The sequence below is a fragment of the Spea bombifrons genome, chromosome 4 (genome assembly GCF_027358695.1).
Source record: "Spea bombifrons isolate aSpeBom1 chromosome 4, aSpeBom1.2.pri, whole genome shotgun sequence".
NCBI lineage: Eukaryota > Metazoa > Chordata > Amphibia > Anura > Pelobatidae > Spea > Spea bombifrons.
In genome coordinates, this window is record NC_071090.1 from 110,677,568 (window position 1) to 110,691,809 (window position 14,242).

Genomic DNA, 14,242 nt, shown 5'->3' on the forward strand with positions numbered 1-14,242 from the left:
CTATTCAAGAAAGGTTTTGAGTGGGCGCTTACACTCAATCACAGCCTTCACCTAATCATTGTTATGGATTGTCATCATCGGTAGTAGGAAGCTATCCTATCACCCCATGCACTTTGGTAACAAAAACATAGAAAAATCGAATTTGCCAGCAGATCAGACCCATACAGCCCATCTGGTTTTCCAGCTGTAACGACTCAAACCTCAATCTGTCGTTGGTCTCGTCTTAGATTCAGGAGCCGTATGTCTATCCCATGCATGTTTAACACCCTCACTGTATTACCCTCTACCGCCTGTGCTGGGAGGCTGTTCCACTTCACCATTTGACCCTGTGTTATGTTCAGCATAGCCTTATGTGAATTCTTAAATTGCATAATTATTATGGATTACTAGTAATATTAGGGACCTATGATACCACGCCAAGCCCTTTGGTAATCAGAGGTTTAAAATGAAGTTATACTAAATATTCCACAGAAAAGCAAAATGTTTAACTCATTGTTATGCACCACATTATTTATGAGATCTAAGATCTAGGAATTTTGCCAAATGTATTTATTGTTACAAAATGTAATGTGAATTTGCTGAATATGTAAAGTCCTTTTTACGATTCCACTGCTTCCTTTTACTTCTTTCTTTAATGTACAAAAAAAATGAAAAAAAAAATGGAAAAGAGAAATGGCCGTGTAATATGTGATCATTAACCCCTGTATGCTACACATGTCAGAAATAGGTATATTAGTCCAATAACTCTTACCATGTCTAAGATGTTTTCCAGACTCTCTTGCCGCAGGAACACTTTCTGAACAGAATGTTTTTTCCGGGGTTGGTAACAATCAGCTTTTTTATAGTTTTCAATCTCCTGCTACCATATCCCCAGGAACCGTCAAAAGGTCTCTTCGCGGCTTGATAAGTGATTCCAAAGAGACCAGACACCTAATTATCTTCATGCAGTTTTAGACAATCATTTTTCTAAAATATATTTTGCGTTCCTTCATCCTTCATCCGTTGGACCTGATTCTTGGACTGAGAAAAATGAAATGCTGCCCATTAGACGTTATGTGCAAAATTCGTTATCCAGACAACGACTCACTGCCCATTCTTCTTGGATGGAAGCAAGGATTTTTAAATTAAAAAATGAAATTTGTTGTCTGATGCTTACTCTCACACTCCCACTGACTCTCACACTCTCACTCACTCTCGCCCTCTTTGAATTACTTTCAACCTTCTCAGCTGACAGCTCCTGCTCCCATGTCTCGCAGCTCTACTACTTCTCTAGCATCCTCTTCATCTTCTTAATCTTCTCTCTACTCTCTTTTGTCTTCTTTCCTTGCCCGCATCTCAGTAGACATGACCTCCAGGTGAACCTCTGCAAAACAGCAGCGCTTCTGGTGACATTCTCCAATCGATGGAAAGCTCCGTCCTTTTGCCTGAGGATAACCTTCTGTGAACTTCCACAAAAATGGCAGGGTTTCTGATGACATCATCTCCAATTGGAGGATGTTACAAGAAGCACCATCGCTTTTGCAGAAGTACACTGGAAGGTCATGTATGGTCAGCTTCCGTGCACACCCTATCCGAGATACTCCATTTTTTGGATTTTGTGGGAGATCTTATCTGTGGGTGGAGAAAGAAGATGTTAGAGAAGAAGTGGAGCTGTGTGTGATGCAAATGGGTGTAAGGCATTTTTATTTATTAGACTTCAGCATCCAATCACAGGTATTCTGCCTGACCAGTGACCTTTTGCTAGCATACATGTGATTGGCTTATGCCTGCTTCTCCTGTTAATATTGCAAGCGTATGCGGCAGCGTCATAGTTTACTGCCTACTGTTCCTCAGGCTTACATAAGCTCTCCCTTTAAAAGACAGCTTGCAAAACTTGCCAGTTTAATCAGGCATTCATTGAATGACGGTGAACCGGTGCTCACAACGAGCACCATCACACATGATCTGTTGGCAGAAAGTTAGGGGACAGGGGATAGTCCAGGCTGTCAATAGAAGGCCATATCTGCTATCTAGTGACAGCGAGATGTTCCTGCTGATGCAACAAATCAAGGTGTAACTGTACGTCTTAATGAGCTTTTTATTGTCCATTTTTATTAAACGAATGTGATGCCATTCAAGATGTGTAAAGGTAAGATAATGGAACGTTAACTAGCAGGTACCTTTTTTAATTTATAAATTACATTTAGTCCAGGATTTTTTACCTGTATGCCTGGAAACGATTTGTGAAACCCATAAGATACAGCATTTGAAAAACATTCCACTTATTTATTTATTTATTTTTTTTATGTGTATTTTTTTAAGAAAATAATTTCTAACCTGTAGAAAGTTACGAGCGGTATCCTAATATTCCCAATTTAAAATCTACATTTTAACTGAACACTTTAAATATTTTTTAAATCGCTAGCAGAACTAGTTCATGGAACAGGCAATTCAATGGAACCTGTAAATTTCTGATACTGTATGAATCCGTGAATGTGTATACATGTTCCGGCCGCAGGGTAGGATTGCATTAAGACACAGAGCCAGATATGAGATGATACAATCAGATTTTAAAAATTTTATGAACATTTTTGCTTGTAAAATGGCTGGATATTAGACTTGCACACAAGGCCCAAAATTATTTTGGACACATTTTTTGTTTCGGTTTTGGCTAATTTGTTTTCAGACAAGAGATTCTGTTTCCTGCGCATTCAGTGTGAAGTCAATTTACTTTATTGGAGGTGTGGTGGATATGTGCAACAGCCTCCCAGTAGAAGAAGGTGAAGGCCACAGAACCCCTGAGACCTTTATTTTTCTTTTCCTCATCTTTGCACCTCTCTGATACAAGCTGGTGTTTTGGCTAAGATTTTTAAAGCTATTATTAAAAGTTGTATTTTACGGTTATCTGAGACAGGATTATTCACTATAGATATCTCTGACATTGCAATGGTTAATTATAGCCTTTTTTATTTGCTGTAGGTAACCTTTTGCACCCTGTCTTTGATTGTTTCCTGTGGAATTTACTTAATAAGCAGCACCTGTTAGATTTATTGGACTCTGAATGCTTAACACATGTACCTACTTTGAACCTTAACCACATTTTATGGGAATGCTGCCAAAATGCTAACCACATTTCTTTTTAAGCCTGTATGACCCCAGATAAAGCAACATATTGTAATTACGGGCAACCGTCCTAGTCTATAGCAGGCAAACGAATCAATGGAACTTAACAATATTAACATATTCAGTTTCATTAGTTGCATTGGGGATCGCCCTCATTTTCAGAGATTCGTACAAATGCACGAAACAGACAATTTTTGTTGAAAACCAAGTTCGTGCAAATCCTAATGCATAAGCTCTGCTAGACTGCACATTACATTACATGAGTAGCTGTTGGACGTACTTACACCTTCCGGCGACCACTGGCCTTAAAGTGTCAGGGCCGCCTCATCTTCGCCTGTCTGCCTGTATCGACCACCCTGTTGCTGAAAAAATCCTTTCTTAGATGCAGTCTCCGAGTCCTTTTGAATATCCTTTGAACACTTCTTTGATTCCCCCTAAGATTAAGATGTGTTGGTCTTTTCTCATAGTTTATATCCTGTACCTATAAACCACAGGTTTGACCATGTACTTTTCTGATGAATTTTATTGACCAAACAACAAGCCCAAAGGACCTCCCGGAATAAGTAACCCATTTGGAGTTAAATTTGTCAGGAGATTATCCAAACACATTTAAAATGAATACCAGCCAATTGGTACACTTTGGTTGTACACGTAAAGGCCTAATTCTACAAGAGTGCCATTCTACAGAGGCCATTGGCACTCATCTATCTCTTTGGCAAACCAACGACCAAGTGGACCTACAGACTATTATTATTACTATTATTTATTGATTCATAAAGAGCCATAATTTTCCAAAGCCCTGATATTTCGGTAAGTAGTAATTTCTCAAGTAATTCGCAAGTTGAACTGAGGACTCTGCACGAGCAGTCTCATAGAAGACAATGTTTTTGGGTGGCTGCTTCCTTTTTACTTCAGACTGGCTACAAAACCACTAATTGCAATATCATCCGTTTCTCAACTTAGTACCAACAACTGTTTTGTATTGTAGTCTTTTTTCCACACGATGTGCGAATACAACACTAATGACATAACTGTACAGAATATAACATGCGCTGAAATTAACCGACCATATTGGCTGACAAAACCGATTTCTAAATCTTCACCTTGTGTAACGTAAACATAACTAAAGCAAAGTCTATTGAATGTTTATCTTCTATGTTTGGTTTGAGTTGCGTGATTGATCCACTGGCAGGACACTAGCTGCACAGAGTGCTCTTTGCTCAATGAACGTTTATAATTATTCTTTTTGTCCTCACGTTGCATTATATATATATATATATACAATGTATATGTATATGTATATGCTTGTGACGTAACTAAAGCACTCATGTAAAGGTTTCGATTGATGACATCATTTTTCAGATTTCTTGCATGCTCAGTTGCATGAAGCAAGGAAATAAGAATGTATTGGTAAAGAAGGACTATATGGCCCATCTTGATCCCCGTGTGAGACTTACGTATAGGTAAATACACAACAGATTGAAATTCACCGAAGCTAACTGAAGTGTAGGAGGAGTGTATGCAAGTTGAAAAAAGCCGGCTTTTCACGAGTTCATTCAACTCCAAGTTGCTTACGACTTTAAAATGTGAATTGGAACTGTGATTTCAGTTTGCAGATTTCTCCAGGCAAGTCCCTACTGCCCCATCACTACATAAATTACAACATTAAAAAATAATAATAATAATAAAGAAGAAGCCGGGGCTCCATGGTCCCCTAAAAGCAAGAAGGGCAGACATTTCCCCAGTACACTGTGATCCCCTAGTGTTAATAAAGTGTATTACACCTTCTATCTACATCAATGCACTCTACTTAAGTCTATGGAGCCCTATTTGTTAATCACCTACCTTACGCCTTACCTCCCAACTCAGATATGGATTCCAGTAGCAAGCTCATTGAAATCAACGGGCAGAATAAAACAGGTTCATAACCTCGGGAGCCTGCCAGTCTTGTGCGGTCGATGGACATTTTTCAATCCAATGCCATTGGACAGATGGTTTACTTTTTGATATCAGTTTTTTGTTTGTTTGTTTTAGGTGTTTTTTGTTTAACTTAGATTTCTGGATGGCCTCATTACTGGGGTTGAGATTAACGGAACAAGGACTTTATTGATGGATGAGCTCTTATAGGTAAGGGTGGTTATATAGACCTCCTACCGTAGTGACTCTGAAGTAGGCAGAGCTTTTTTATCATTATTTTATTACATTTCAATTCAGCAATGGATGGGATGTGTGGATATATATTGGGTATTTAATTGAATATTGCATGGGGGGGTTATTTTGTATTAAACTACCTGTTTATGGGTTCATGAATTTGATGGGGGTTGAGAGGGAGGCAGAGCTGGAGGTTTGTGGCTCCCATAGGGGACATTTACATATTCTATAACGCTGAGCAGGGCATTGAGAAGGGGAACATAGGGCAAAATACCCCTTTGGAGTACATGAAAAGTGAAAGCTGCATGCATAAACAACTCATAGATTAACAAATTAGGGTTAACGTTGACTGCATGGATTCCCAAAAGTAGGAATGGGCAACATTATTTTGCCAGAAACTAAATGTGAAAAACATTTGCAAATCAAACAAATTAAATGGATTTTGCAAGAATCTCCTGTATTAGACACGGGGTGTGTTTGAGGACACTGGATCATCGAGGAAGTCAAAGAGCAACATTACAAAATTAAGGCAAATAGAGTACCCGTTCCACATGGAATATAACCAAATGTCAATCAAGGGATTAAATCAGTACAATATATTGGAATATATACGTGGAAGGTTAAAGGTTACATTTAATTCCTAGCATGGGCTCAGGGCCACAATAAGTATATATAGTACTGCTGTGATCCATGGTAGGGTCCACCAGAAGTCATGGATCCGTAGCAAAAAATGTTTTGTTGAGCCACCAAGGGAAGTAAGGAATGCACAAAAGATGGATGACTGGCAATTTATCCACCCTTTAAAAAAAACAAAAAAAAACATACAAGCTACTCAAAGGAGAATGGATACTTAGTACTTAGAGGCAGATAACGACCCTTTATCTCACCTAATCTGCTCCAAATTTGGTCCTCAACTGCTCACGGCTGGGAGGTTGTTCCACTTACCTACCACCCTCTCAGTGATGTAAAAACTTCCTTATGTTACTAAGCCTCTGACTACGTTATGGTCAACATTTTTCTTTCTTTAACCCCTTCAATCCCCTATAGACGTACCCGGACGTCCAAAAAACGCCCACTAAGAAACCCCTATGGACGTACCGGTACGCCTAGCCCTTCGTGCAGCGTCAGGGACACATCCCTGCCGCTGCACGGGAGACCAGGCTGGACTCCCCCCCCTGGCAGCAGAAGCCAGCGTCGCCCCAAATGAAACATAGGTCTACTAAAGCAAAATGTGAAAATTTATAACGCGCATGGTCCCGTTTGCGCCCTGTAATGTCCAGAAAACTAGGCATGTGGGGTATTTCCGTAATCAGGAGAGGCGGCTGAACGATTTAGGATAGATTTCTCTGCCGTAACACATACCCTGTACAAAAAATCCTAAGAATACTACAAAATACTAAGACGCGTTGGTGAAAAAAGCGCAGGAACTAATTTCTGTGGCCACCTTTGACAGTGATTGGTGGCCAAATACCTGCATGTAGAGTGCCCAAATACCCCTGATAGGATAGGCTGGATTGTCTGCTTTACAGAAATATATACCTTTGTGGGTGTTTTTGTTTTATTTGTTTAAAATTAGAGTTGCAGTCCCATCATACCTAATGTCAAAATTTTACGGCTTTGTATAAAGTAATGTACACCTTATAGTATTCTGCCTATATGTGCTGGGAAAATATGGAAAATCTATATAAATTAGGTATTTCTGAAATCAGGACACCTGAATTGATAAATTTGGATGGAATTTTCTGTCACTTTACAGAGGATTCAGAGGGAAAATGTAAAAAACTTAGATTTTTTTTTCTAATTTTCGCTAGTTTTTACTAAATTTCTCATTCTAAATTTTCAGCTAATCATCCAACTATGGTATCAAAAGAAAGCTCTATCTCTCCTTGAAAAAACAATATATAGTTTACATTGGTACACAATATATAGTTTACATTTGCCCGGTAGGCCGGATTGACTTAGGGGCTGATGGAGCTGCAGCTCCAGGCTCCTACCTTAAAATAGGCCCAGTCAGGACCGGACTGACAGGGCCTATGCGGCCTCTACGGCCGCATTAACGCAGGGCATAAGTGGCACCTGCCCCTTAAGCCCGCCGCAACTGTGATCGGGTCCGCCACTCTAAATGGCCGGGAAGCCCCCACCAGGGCCGGCCTTATGGGTGTGCGGCCGCACAGGGTTTAAGTTAAAACATCGGGGTTTTTTTTTACTTTATTTAACATCCTCCATGTTAAATAAAGTTTTTGTTAACTTTATTTAACATGGAGGATGTTAAATAAAGTTTAAAAAAAACCCTGATGTTTTAATTTAAGCCCTGTGCAGCCGCAGACCCCTAAGGCCGGCCCTGGTGGGGGCTTCCCGGCCCCTTAGAGTGGCGGACCCGGTCGCATATTTTTAAGCACAGAGTGACCACCGATTGCCATGGCGACCTGTTATTCTGTGGAAGATATTAATGCTGTATGATGTTGCGGCGGGCTTAAGGGGCTCTGCGTTAATGCGGCCGCATAGGCCCAGTCCTGACTGGGCCTATTTTAAGGTAGGGGCCTGAAGCTGCAGCTCCATCAGCCCCTAAATCAATCCGGCCCTGCCGCGGGCCCGGTCGCAGTTGCTGCTTGCTCCGGCAACAAGGTAAGTAGGGTGAGGGAGGGGGCAGTGAGAAGGGGCAGAAGGGGGTTAGATAGTGAGAAATGGGGAGAGGGGATACATATTGAGAAGTGGGGAAGGGGGTACAAAGTGAAAAGGGGGAACATAGAAGGAGCAGATAAGATGGGGAGAAGGGGTAGTGTGAATGAATGAATAAATGTGTGGATGAATTGTGTGAATGCGTATGACAATTAATAAATTCATGTGTGGATAAATTGCTTGAATGATTTGTGAGACTGCATTAATGAATGTGTTAATGATTTGTGTGAATGAGTAAATGCAAAGATGGTACATGAACGGTGGGCTTTAACAATAAATAAATACATAAATAAAAATGGGCTGCTCTGGCTTAAATGCCCGGGCCTATTTTTTGTCCCAGTCCGGGCCTGTATATATATATATATATATATATATATATATACACTAATGTGTTGGTGGGCAGCAAAGGCTATTAAAAAAGGTATTAAAAATTTCAGCCCATCTAGTTAGCCCATTTCTACTGATCTAAAGACTTAAACCTCAATCAGTCCTGACCCAATGAATGTTTAAATTCTTTCACTGTATTAGTATATTCCACTTCTGATGAGAGGCTGTTCCATTTACCTACCACACTCTTTGGAATCAAAGTTGAGCAATGCCATGGCCATTTAGGGGACCACATGAAGGAAAAGAACACCCTACCTACATTTATATATGGTGGATGAGCCGTAATGTTGTGTCTGTTTGTTTGTTTTTTGCCTCTGGTACTGGAAGCCTTGAATGTATTAAGGGAATTCTGAAATCACTTCATTACCAAGGGTGTTACTCAATATCAGATAGGTAAGTAAGGGGTGGAGATAATGGCTTCTCCAGTAGTACAATGGTGTATACAGGAAAATGTACAAAAATAATGGTTGAAAAGGAAAACATGATCTGTTAAAGACAGACCAGGAATGGCTCCTGATCTCTATTTGATTGAAAGAGCTGACACTTACCATTGGGAAAAGGAATCCTGCAAACATTCAAGAGCTTTAAAAAAAATTGCAGTAAAAGAAAGGAAAAAAAACATCCAGCAAGAAGCTGACAGACTCATACACATTTGGAGGCCATCATTGTTACCAAGGGTTGTAACGTTCCACCCTTCGCTGGCTGGACTTGTTCAAACTTTGAGTTGCTCATTTCCGTTTCCAACCACTAGTGGCCACCCTTGTCACTCTGAACCACTCAGACTGATTATCAGGTCCAGCTGCACTCAGACCTGATTGCCATAACCAGGAAACAAGGTGCACCTGGACATCACAGCCTATATAAACCTGCCCAGCCCTTCAGTCTGGGCCTTGACATTGATGTTATAGGACTGCCTGTTTGGTTTCTGATCTGATCTTGAGTACCCTGCAAGTGGGCTTCCTGCCGTGTGTGCCCCATCCAGAGGGCTTCCTGCCGTGTGTGCCCCATCCAGAGGGCTTCCTGCTGTGTGTGCCCCATCCAGAGGGCTTCCAGCCAAGAGACTTTCCTTGTTTATATGTTGTTGTACCATCATCTGCAATACAACTATTGTCAGCATTTTCTGTCTGTAATTTATTTCCTGCGCCTGTCTGTACCAACCCCAAGCCATCATGCATCGTGGGGTACAGACAGAGCCCCTCGTATCCCCTGCACCTGGGCTCCTATCAGACCTGCTCACCCGGTCCGTGACAAGGGTTGTGCTAGTGGACATCAAAATATTCTGGCGTACAAAGTATTCAAGCATGACTTTGTCGTCCTTAACTCTATAACATACCCCTATAGGTGCCGTCACATAGAAAATGTGCTAGAAATTATATATAAAAACTACAGAGCTATGTGAAATTATGCATAGCCGAGTAGATGGAACAGCACCTTTAATGAGTGTACTGTTTGTGTATTTTGTGTTGAACATGACAAGAACTGGCTTGCAAAAGCGCTCTTGGTTACCTAATCACACTGGTTAGCAAATATGTTTAATCTTTCAGCTATGACTAAAACATCCTAGACACTTATTAACTATAAAAAAAACCTGCCAACAATCACTCGGTAAACATCAGGAAATAAATCTGAATTTTGCAGAGATGGAATCGGAATCACAGCTTCTTTCTTCTCAAGACGATGGTGTCCAAGAGTTTCAGACCTTGGGCGCCAACCTTCTTACTGCTGATTCTCCTTCTCCAAGGTAAATATCATAACTTCCTTCCAATGTTTGATTCTGTGGTGGATTCCATTAAACATGAGATTATTCTCATATATGTTTTAAAAAAAATATTTAGAAAGAAGCTTATCTTTGGAAATTGAATTCAGCCTGCCATGTCCCCATTTCCAAGATGCTGTAGGACCTCATACTTTACTTGGTCTTGTTTTTGGATACTCTTACATCTGTCTGAAACCCTAACTGGATTAACCACGTCTGCAAGAAGGGTTTTCCATTTATCTACCACTTTCTCAACAAAGTAAAACTCACGTCAGATCGTCTGAGCCTCTAATTTTAGAGTATGTGCTTTTCTTGACATCTCGCCCAACTGTGCCCAATGTACCGGAAGATGGTACCAATACACAACAGTCTAAGAGGGGCAGAACCGGTATTCTCACTAAACATGCGGTATGTGTGGACAGAATCTCTTTTAATCACTGTGCATAGCTTAAAAAAATAATTCAATAAAGATGGAAAATGAAGGAATCCAGGCTGTTAACAAAATGTTAACAAAATGTTAACAAAATAAACCTTAGCAGATTGCTCATTATTCTTTCTTCAAGTGATTTAATCAAATATATATATAAAAAACATTTTTAGGGTTTTATTTTCATACTTTACTGGGAAGGATACAATGTTTTTGTAGACTTTATTATTTAAGGAATTAATTTTTTCCCTTTCACATTATGATAATTGTTGTTTTTATGTTTTGTTTGCACTACCTTCATCAGTGAGTAGGGTAAGATGACTAAGTTGACCCCGGTTTATTTATCTTCTAATTAGTGGGAAACCAAACTTTTTCTGTTTTTGTTTGGGTTCATTTTATTAGCATTTTATGCCCCATCAATGCCCACATTTGGGGTTTATTTACAGGTCACATGCCAACACATGCTAACACTTACAAAACAGGTCACATTTCCACTAACATGGATCTTCAAGACTTTCTATTAACCAATGGGATGACAACTGGATATTTAAATAAACCTGGGGGCAGCATATAGTGCCAAAATATACCCCTCCTCACCCCAATCCCCTCAAGGTGATGAGGTTTTAACCCCTTAATGACAAAGCCTGTACATGTACGGGCTCAAAATGCATTGTTTTCAGTGGGTTTAGGGACCGCCCATTGTTCTTAAGGAGTTAAATCACATATACCCTATAGGAGACATAAAGTCCAAGCTGTGGGATGGGGTTTTACTAATATCAGTGCCATTGTTGCCTCTTCTGCCCCCACTACCTGTGCACAAAACCACTCTCAAGCCATTCCCATTCCTTTCATCTGTACCCTGTGGGACGAGGGGGCTAAAGTTGAATAACCCTACTTACTTGTCCCCTCAGTCTTATCATTTAGCCTCTTCGGTATTAGCATTTAACTGGGAAAAAAACCCACAACAATCAGAAGACTGAGCAAAAAGAGACATTTTGTGATATCTTTCAGCATCTCATTGAGTGCTGCAAAAGGGGCCCATATATATAACATATAGGGGCTAATACAGTAATGACATAGGATAGTCAAATGGCTCCTAAATCTAAGACGGCATAAAGGACTGGTTTAGGCTCTTTACAGCAGAGTGGATATGATGAGCTGAATGGTTCTAATCAGTTGGCAGATTCTATGTTTCTTGAACAATTTACCCATTATTATCCACATGAGTTTTTATTTGGTATTACTTTTACATATTTTATTCTTTCTTAAAACAAATACACAATATATAACAAGCTGTAATGTATTATTGTTCTCACAGGGGGTCAGAGTAAGACCAGCCTTGGTACCACCTGGAATGACAGAATAAAAGATATCTTGGTTAGCATTACTGCAAAAATACCTCCAATTGAAGGGATACCCATAGGGGAAATTGTCAGCACCCTTTTGAAAATATTCTGGCCTGAATCGGAGGTGGACATATGGAGCCTCATTAAAGACCAAGTTGAACATTTAGTAGATAAGAAAATCCTCGAATTTGAACTACAGGAAAGACAAAACGAGATCAGAGCCCTGCAGAAGACAATGGAGATGTATGTTGAAGCCCAGGTGAGAGAAAAAGGTTCATTAATGTCCTCCATGATCCACGCAAGCAATGAATTATTTTACAAGCTCACTCAATCTTCAAATAAACCTCAACTGATTCCACTCTTGGTCACACATTCTGCTCAACATCTAATAATCCTCAAGGAGAGGCTTCTACATGGGAAGGAAATGTATGAAGAGGACAACAGTAAAATCTGGAAGAGCGATCTTGAGTCTCAGATAAAACTCTATAAAGATAGCTTTACTTCTGGATATAGTGCATGGATAGAATGGAGGAAGGGTAGGATTATTGTGGATGTCGGTGTACATACATACCCCATGCCAGTACCACCCTTTTTCAGATGGGAGCCTTATGGTAGAGTGCACGATGAAATCACTGGACATGAACACAAATTCTTCTATACACCAATCGTGGGTCCTAACGAACCAAACTTTTTTAAAACTATTTGTGAGACAGTGAAGAAAAACCTGTTCAGCATTCAAAATGGCCAAATGCTACAGCTGTTGGTTACAACGTTTTACCTAGACAACTTTGTCCCTGGAAAAGAAGATGATCCTTCTGTCATCCCGCCTTCCATGGCTACAGCTACGTTTGGCCCCATTTCACCTGGCATTCAGATGGCATTTAGTGAACGATATGTTATATATTCTCCAGGAAATGATAACAACAACTATGGAGAAATCACGGATGTCTATGTTTGGGAATGGAACCAAATCGACGGCTTGCAGTTTTTCTATGAACGCGGCAGCGGATGGTTTTCGGGTAAATCTGGCGGTGGATTCAAGCATGAAGTCAGTGTAGCAAACAAGCACATCAAGTCTTTAAAAGTTTGCATTAATAACTGTAACGTGATAGAACTGACTATTGGCTTCTCAAATGGTGAGTCTACTGGACGTCTGGGAAACCGAGGCTCCTGGGTCGTTGAATGTACTGAGACAGGAGGAATTGATACATACGGGCTCTACAATGTTCGTAAGGTAGGGGGAGGCTGTGGCAGTGGTCTTTATCAAATTGAACTGGACTACAAGGCATACCCTACTAAACCATCTCAGATTGACTCATATAAAAGTCACCTTATAGATGACAGCGCTCTCAAATACCGCTCAACTAGAGATGTGAATAAAATTCGATGCTGCCGCGAAACGATGCCATACATGTCAACCATTGAGTAATAAAAAAAAACACAGGTGATTTGGAAAAGCAAGATAAAGCAAGAAGAACGTCAGATAAAGTAATCCTCAAACGCTCAATCTGGTGTAATGTGATATTCAGATACTACACATCAGAAACAGCTACACATATTGACATCATAAGAAATGTATTGATTTCAATAAAATCCATGTCAATAAACTACCATAAACTCATTCGTCAACTTTCTTTGTGTGAATTACGCAGGCCGAGCGGATATGGGTACTACGCTAATACAGTGAAAACCATTCTTTTATTCAAAAAAGGAAGCAATTGCAGGTTCTTCTTAGGGACACACTGGGGGTGAGAAGTGATCCCGGCACTGAAAGATCTGTAAATAAACCTTTCATACATTCATCACAGTAAATAGAAAAAAAGTTCACTTCACCAATGTAATGTTTTGACCATCAATGTCCTTCTTCAAGGTCAAGAAAATAATAAATGTCAGGTCTACTATGATGAAGATCTGTGTTGAGGATCACAGGATCAATCATTTTACTGGTTGCATCTCAACCAGATATTCTTCCTAATTCAGCTATTTTATCATGTGCATTATTAATCTTTTTTTGTATTTGCCAGCACATGAAGTGTAGCAGTCGGTAAATTACATACACACAGCAACCAGCTTCTGGATATGGGTATTCAGGTGGTTTCCGCACACTTAAGGACCATCAACCACCAGCCCACCAGACATTGGCCCAGTTTGTCAGTGTGCCTGTCTATCTTCAGTTTCAGTCAGCTTATTCTCTATCTCTTTTTGTGATTTTAGCTCATGTTAAAGGCACCGAGTGATACTCACATATGCGTCATCACCATTATGGTTATTGTTATTTTTTTTATTTGATATTTTGTACATCTTCTGGTTTTTGTCTCACCTTGCTACATATTTTATACATGATAGAGTTTAGCAACAGGGTTTTCAAAGTGTATAATAGATAAGATAACTTTT

At 40.0% G+C, this 14,242-nt stretch overlaps 1 protein-coding gene across 1 annotated transcript; it reads left to right on the plus strand.

The window, feature by feature from the left end:
• The first annotated feature begins 9,938 nt into the window (after positions 1–9,938).
• On the plus strand, positions 9,939–13,469 carry LOC128492514 (uncharacterized). The gene is made up of 2 exons (XM_053465092.1): positions 9,939–10,060; positions 11,821–13,469. Exons 1-2 carry the CDS (start codon positions 9,997–9,999, stop codon positions 13,275–13,277), a joined length of 1,521 nt encoding a protein of 506 aa, XP_053321067.1. The 5' UTR covers positions 9,939–9,996; the 3' UTR covers positions 13,278–13,469.
• Positions 13,470–14,242: the final 773 nt, after the last annotated feature.

What these genes read in the sequence shown, in the direction of transcription:
- LOC128492514 (XM_053465092.1), top strand. Translation starts at nt 9,997, where the DNA reads ATGGTGTCCAAGAGTTTCAGACCTTGGGCGCCAACCTTCTTACTGCTG. An exon ending in GCTGATTCTCCTTCTCCAAG is followed by an intron (nt 10,061 to 11,820) that starts GTAAATATCATA and finishes TTGTTCTCACAG; the next exon opens with GGGGTCAGAGTAAGACCAGC.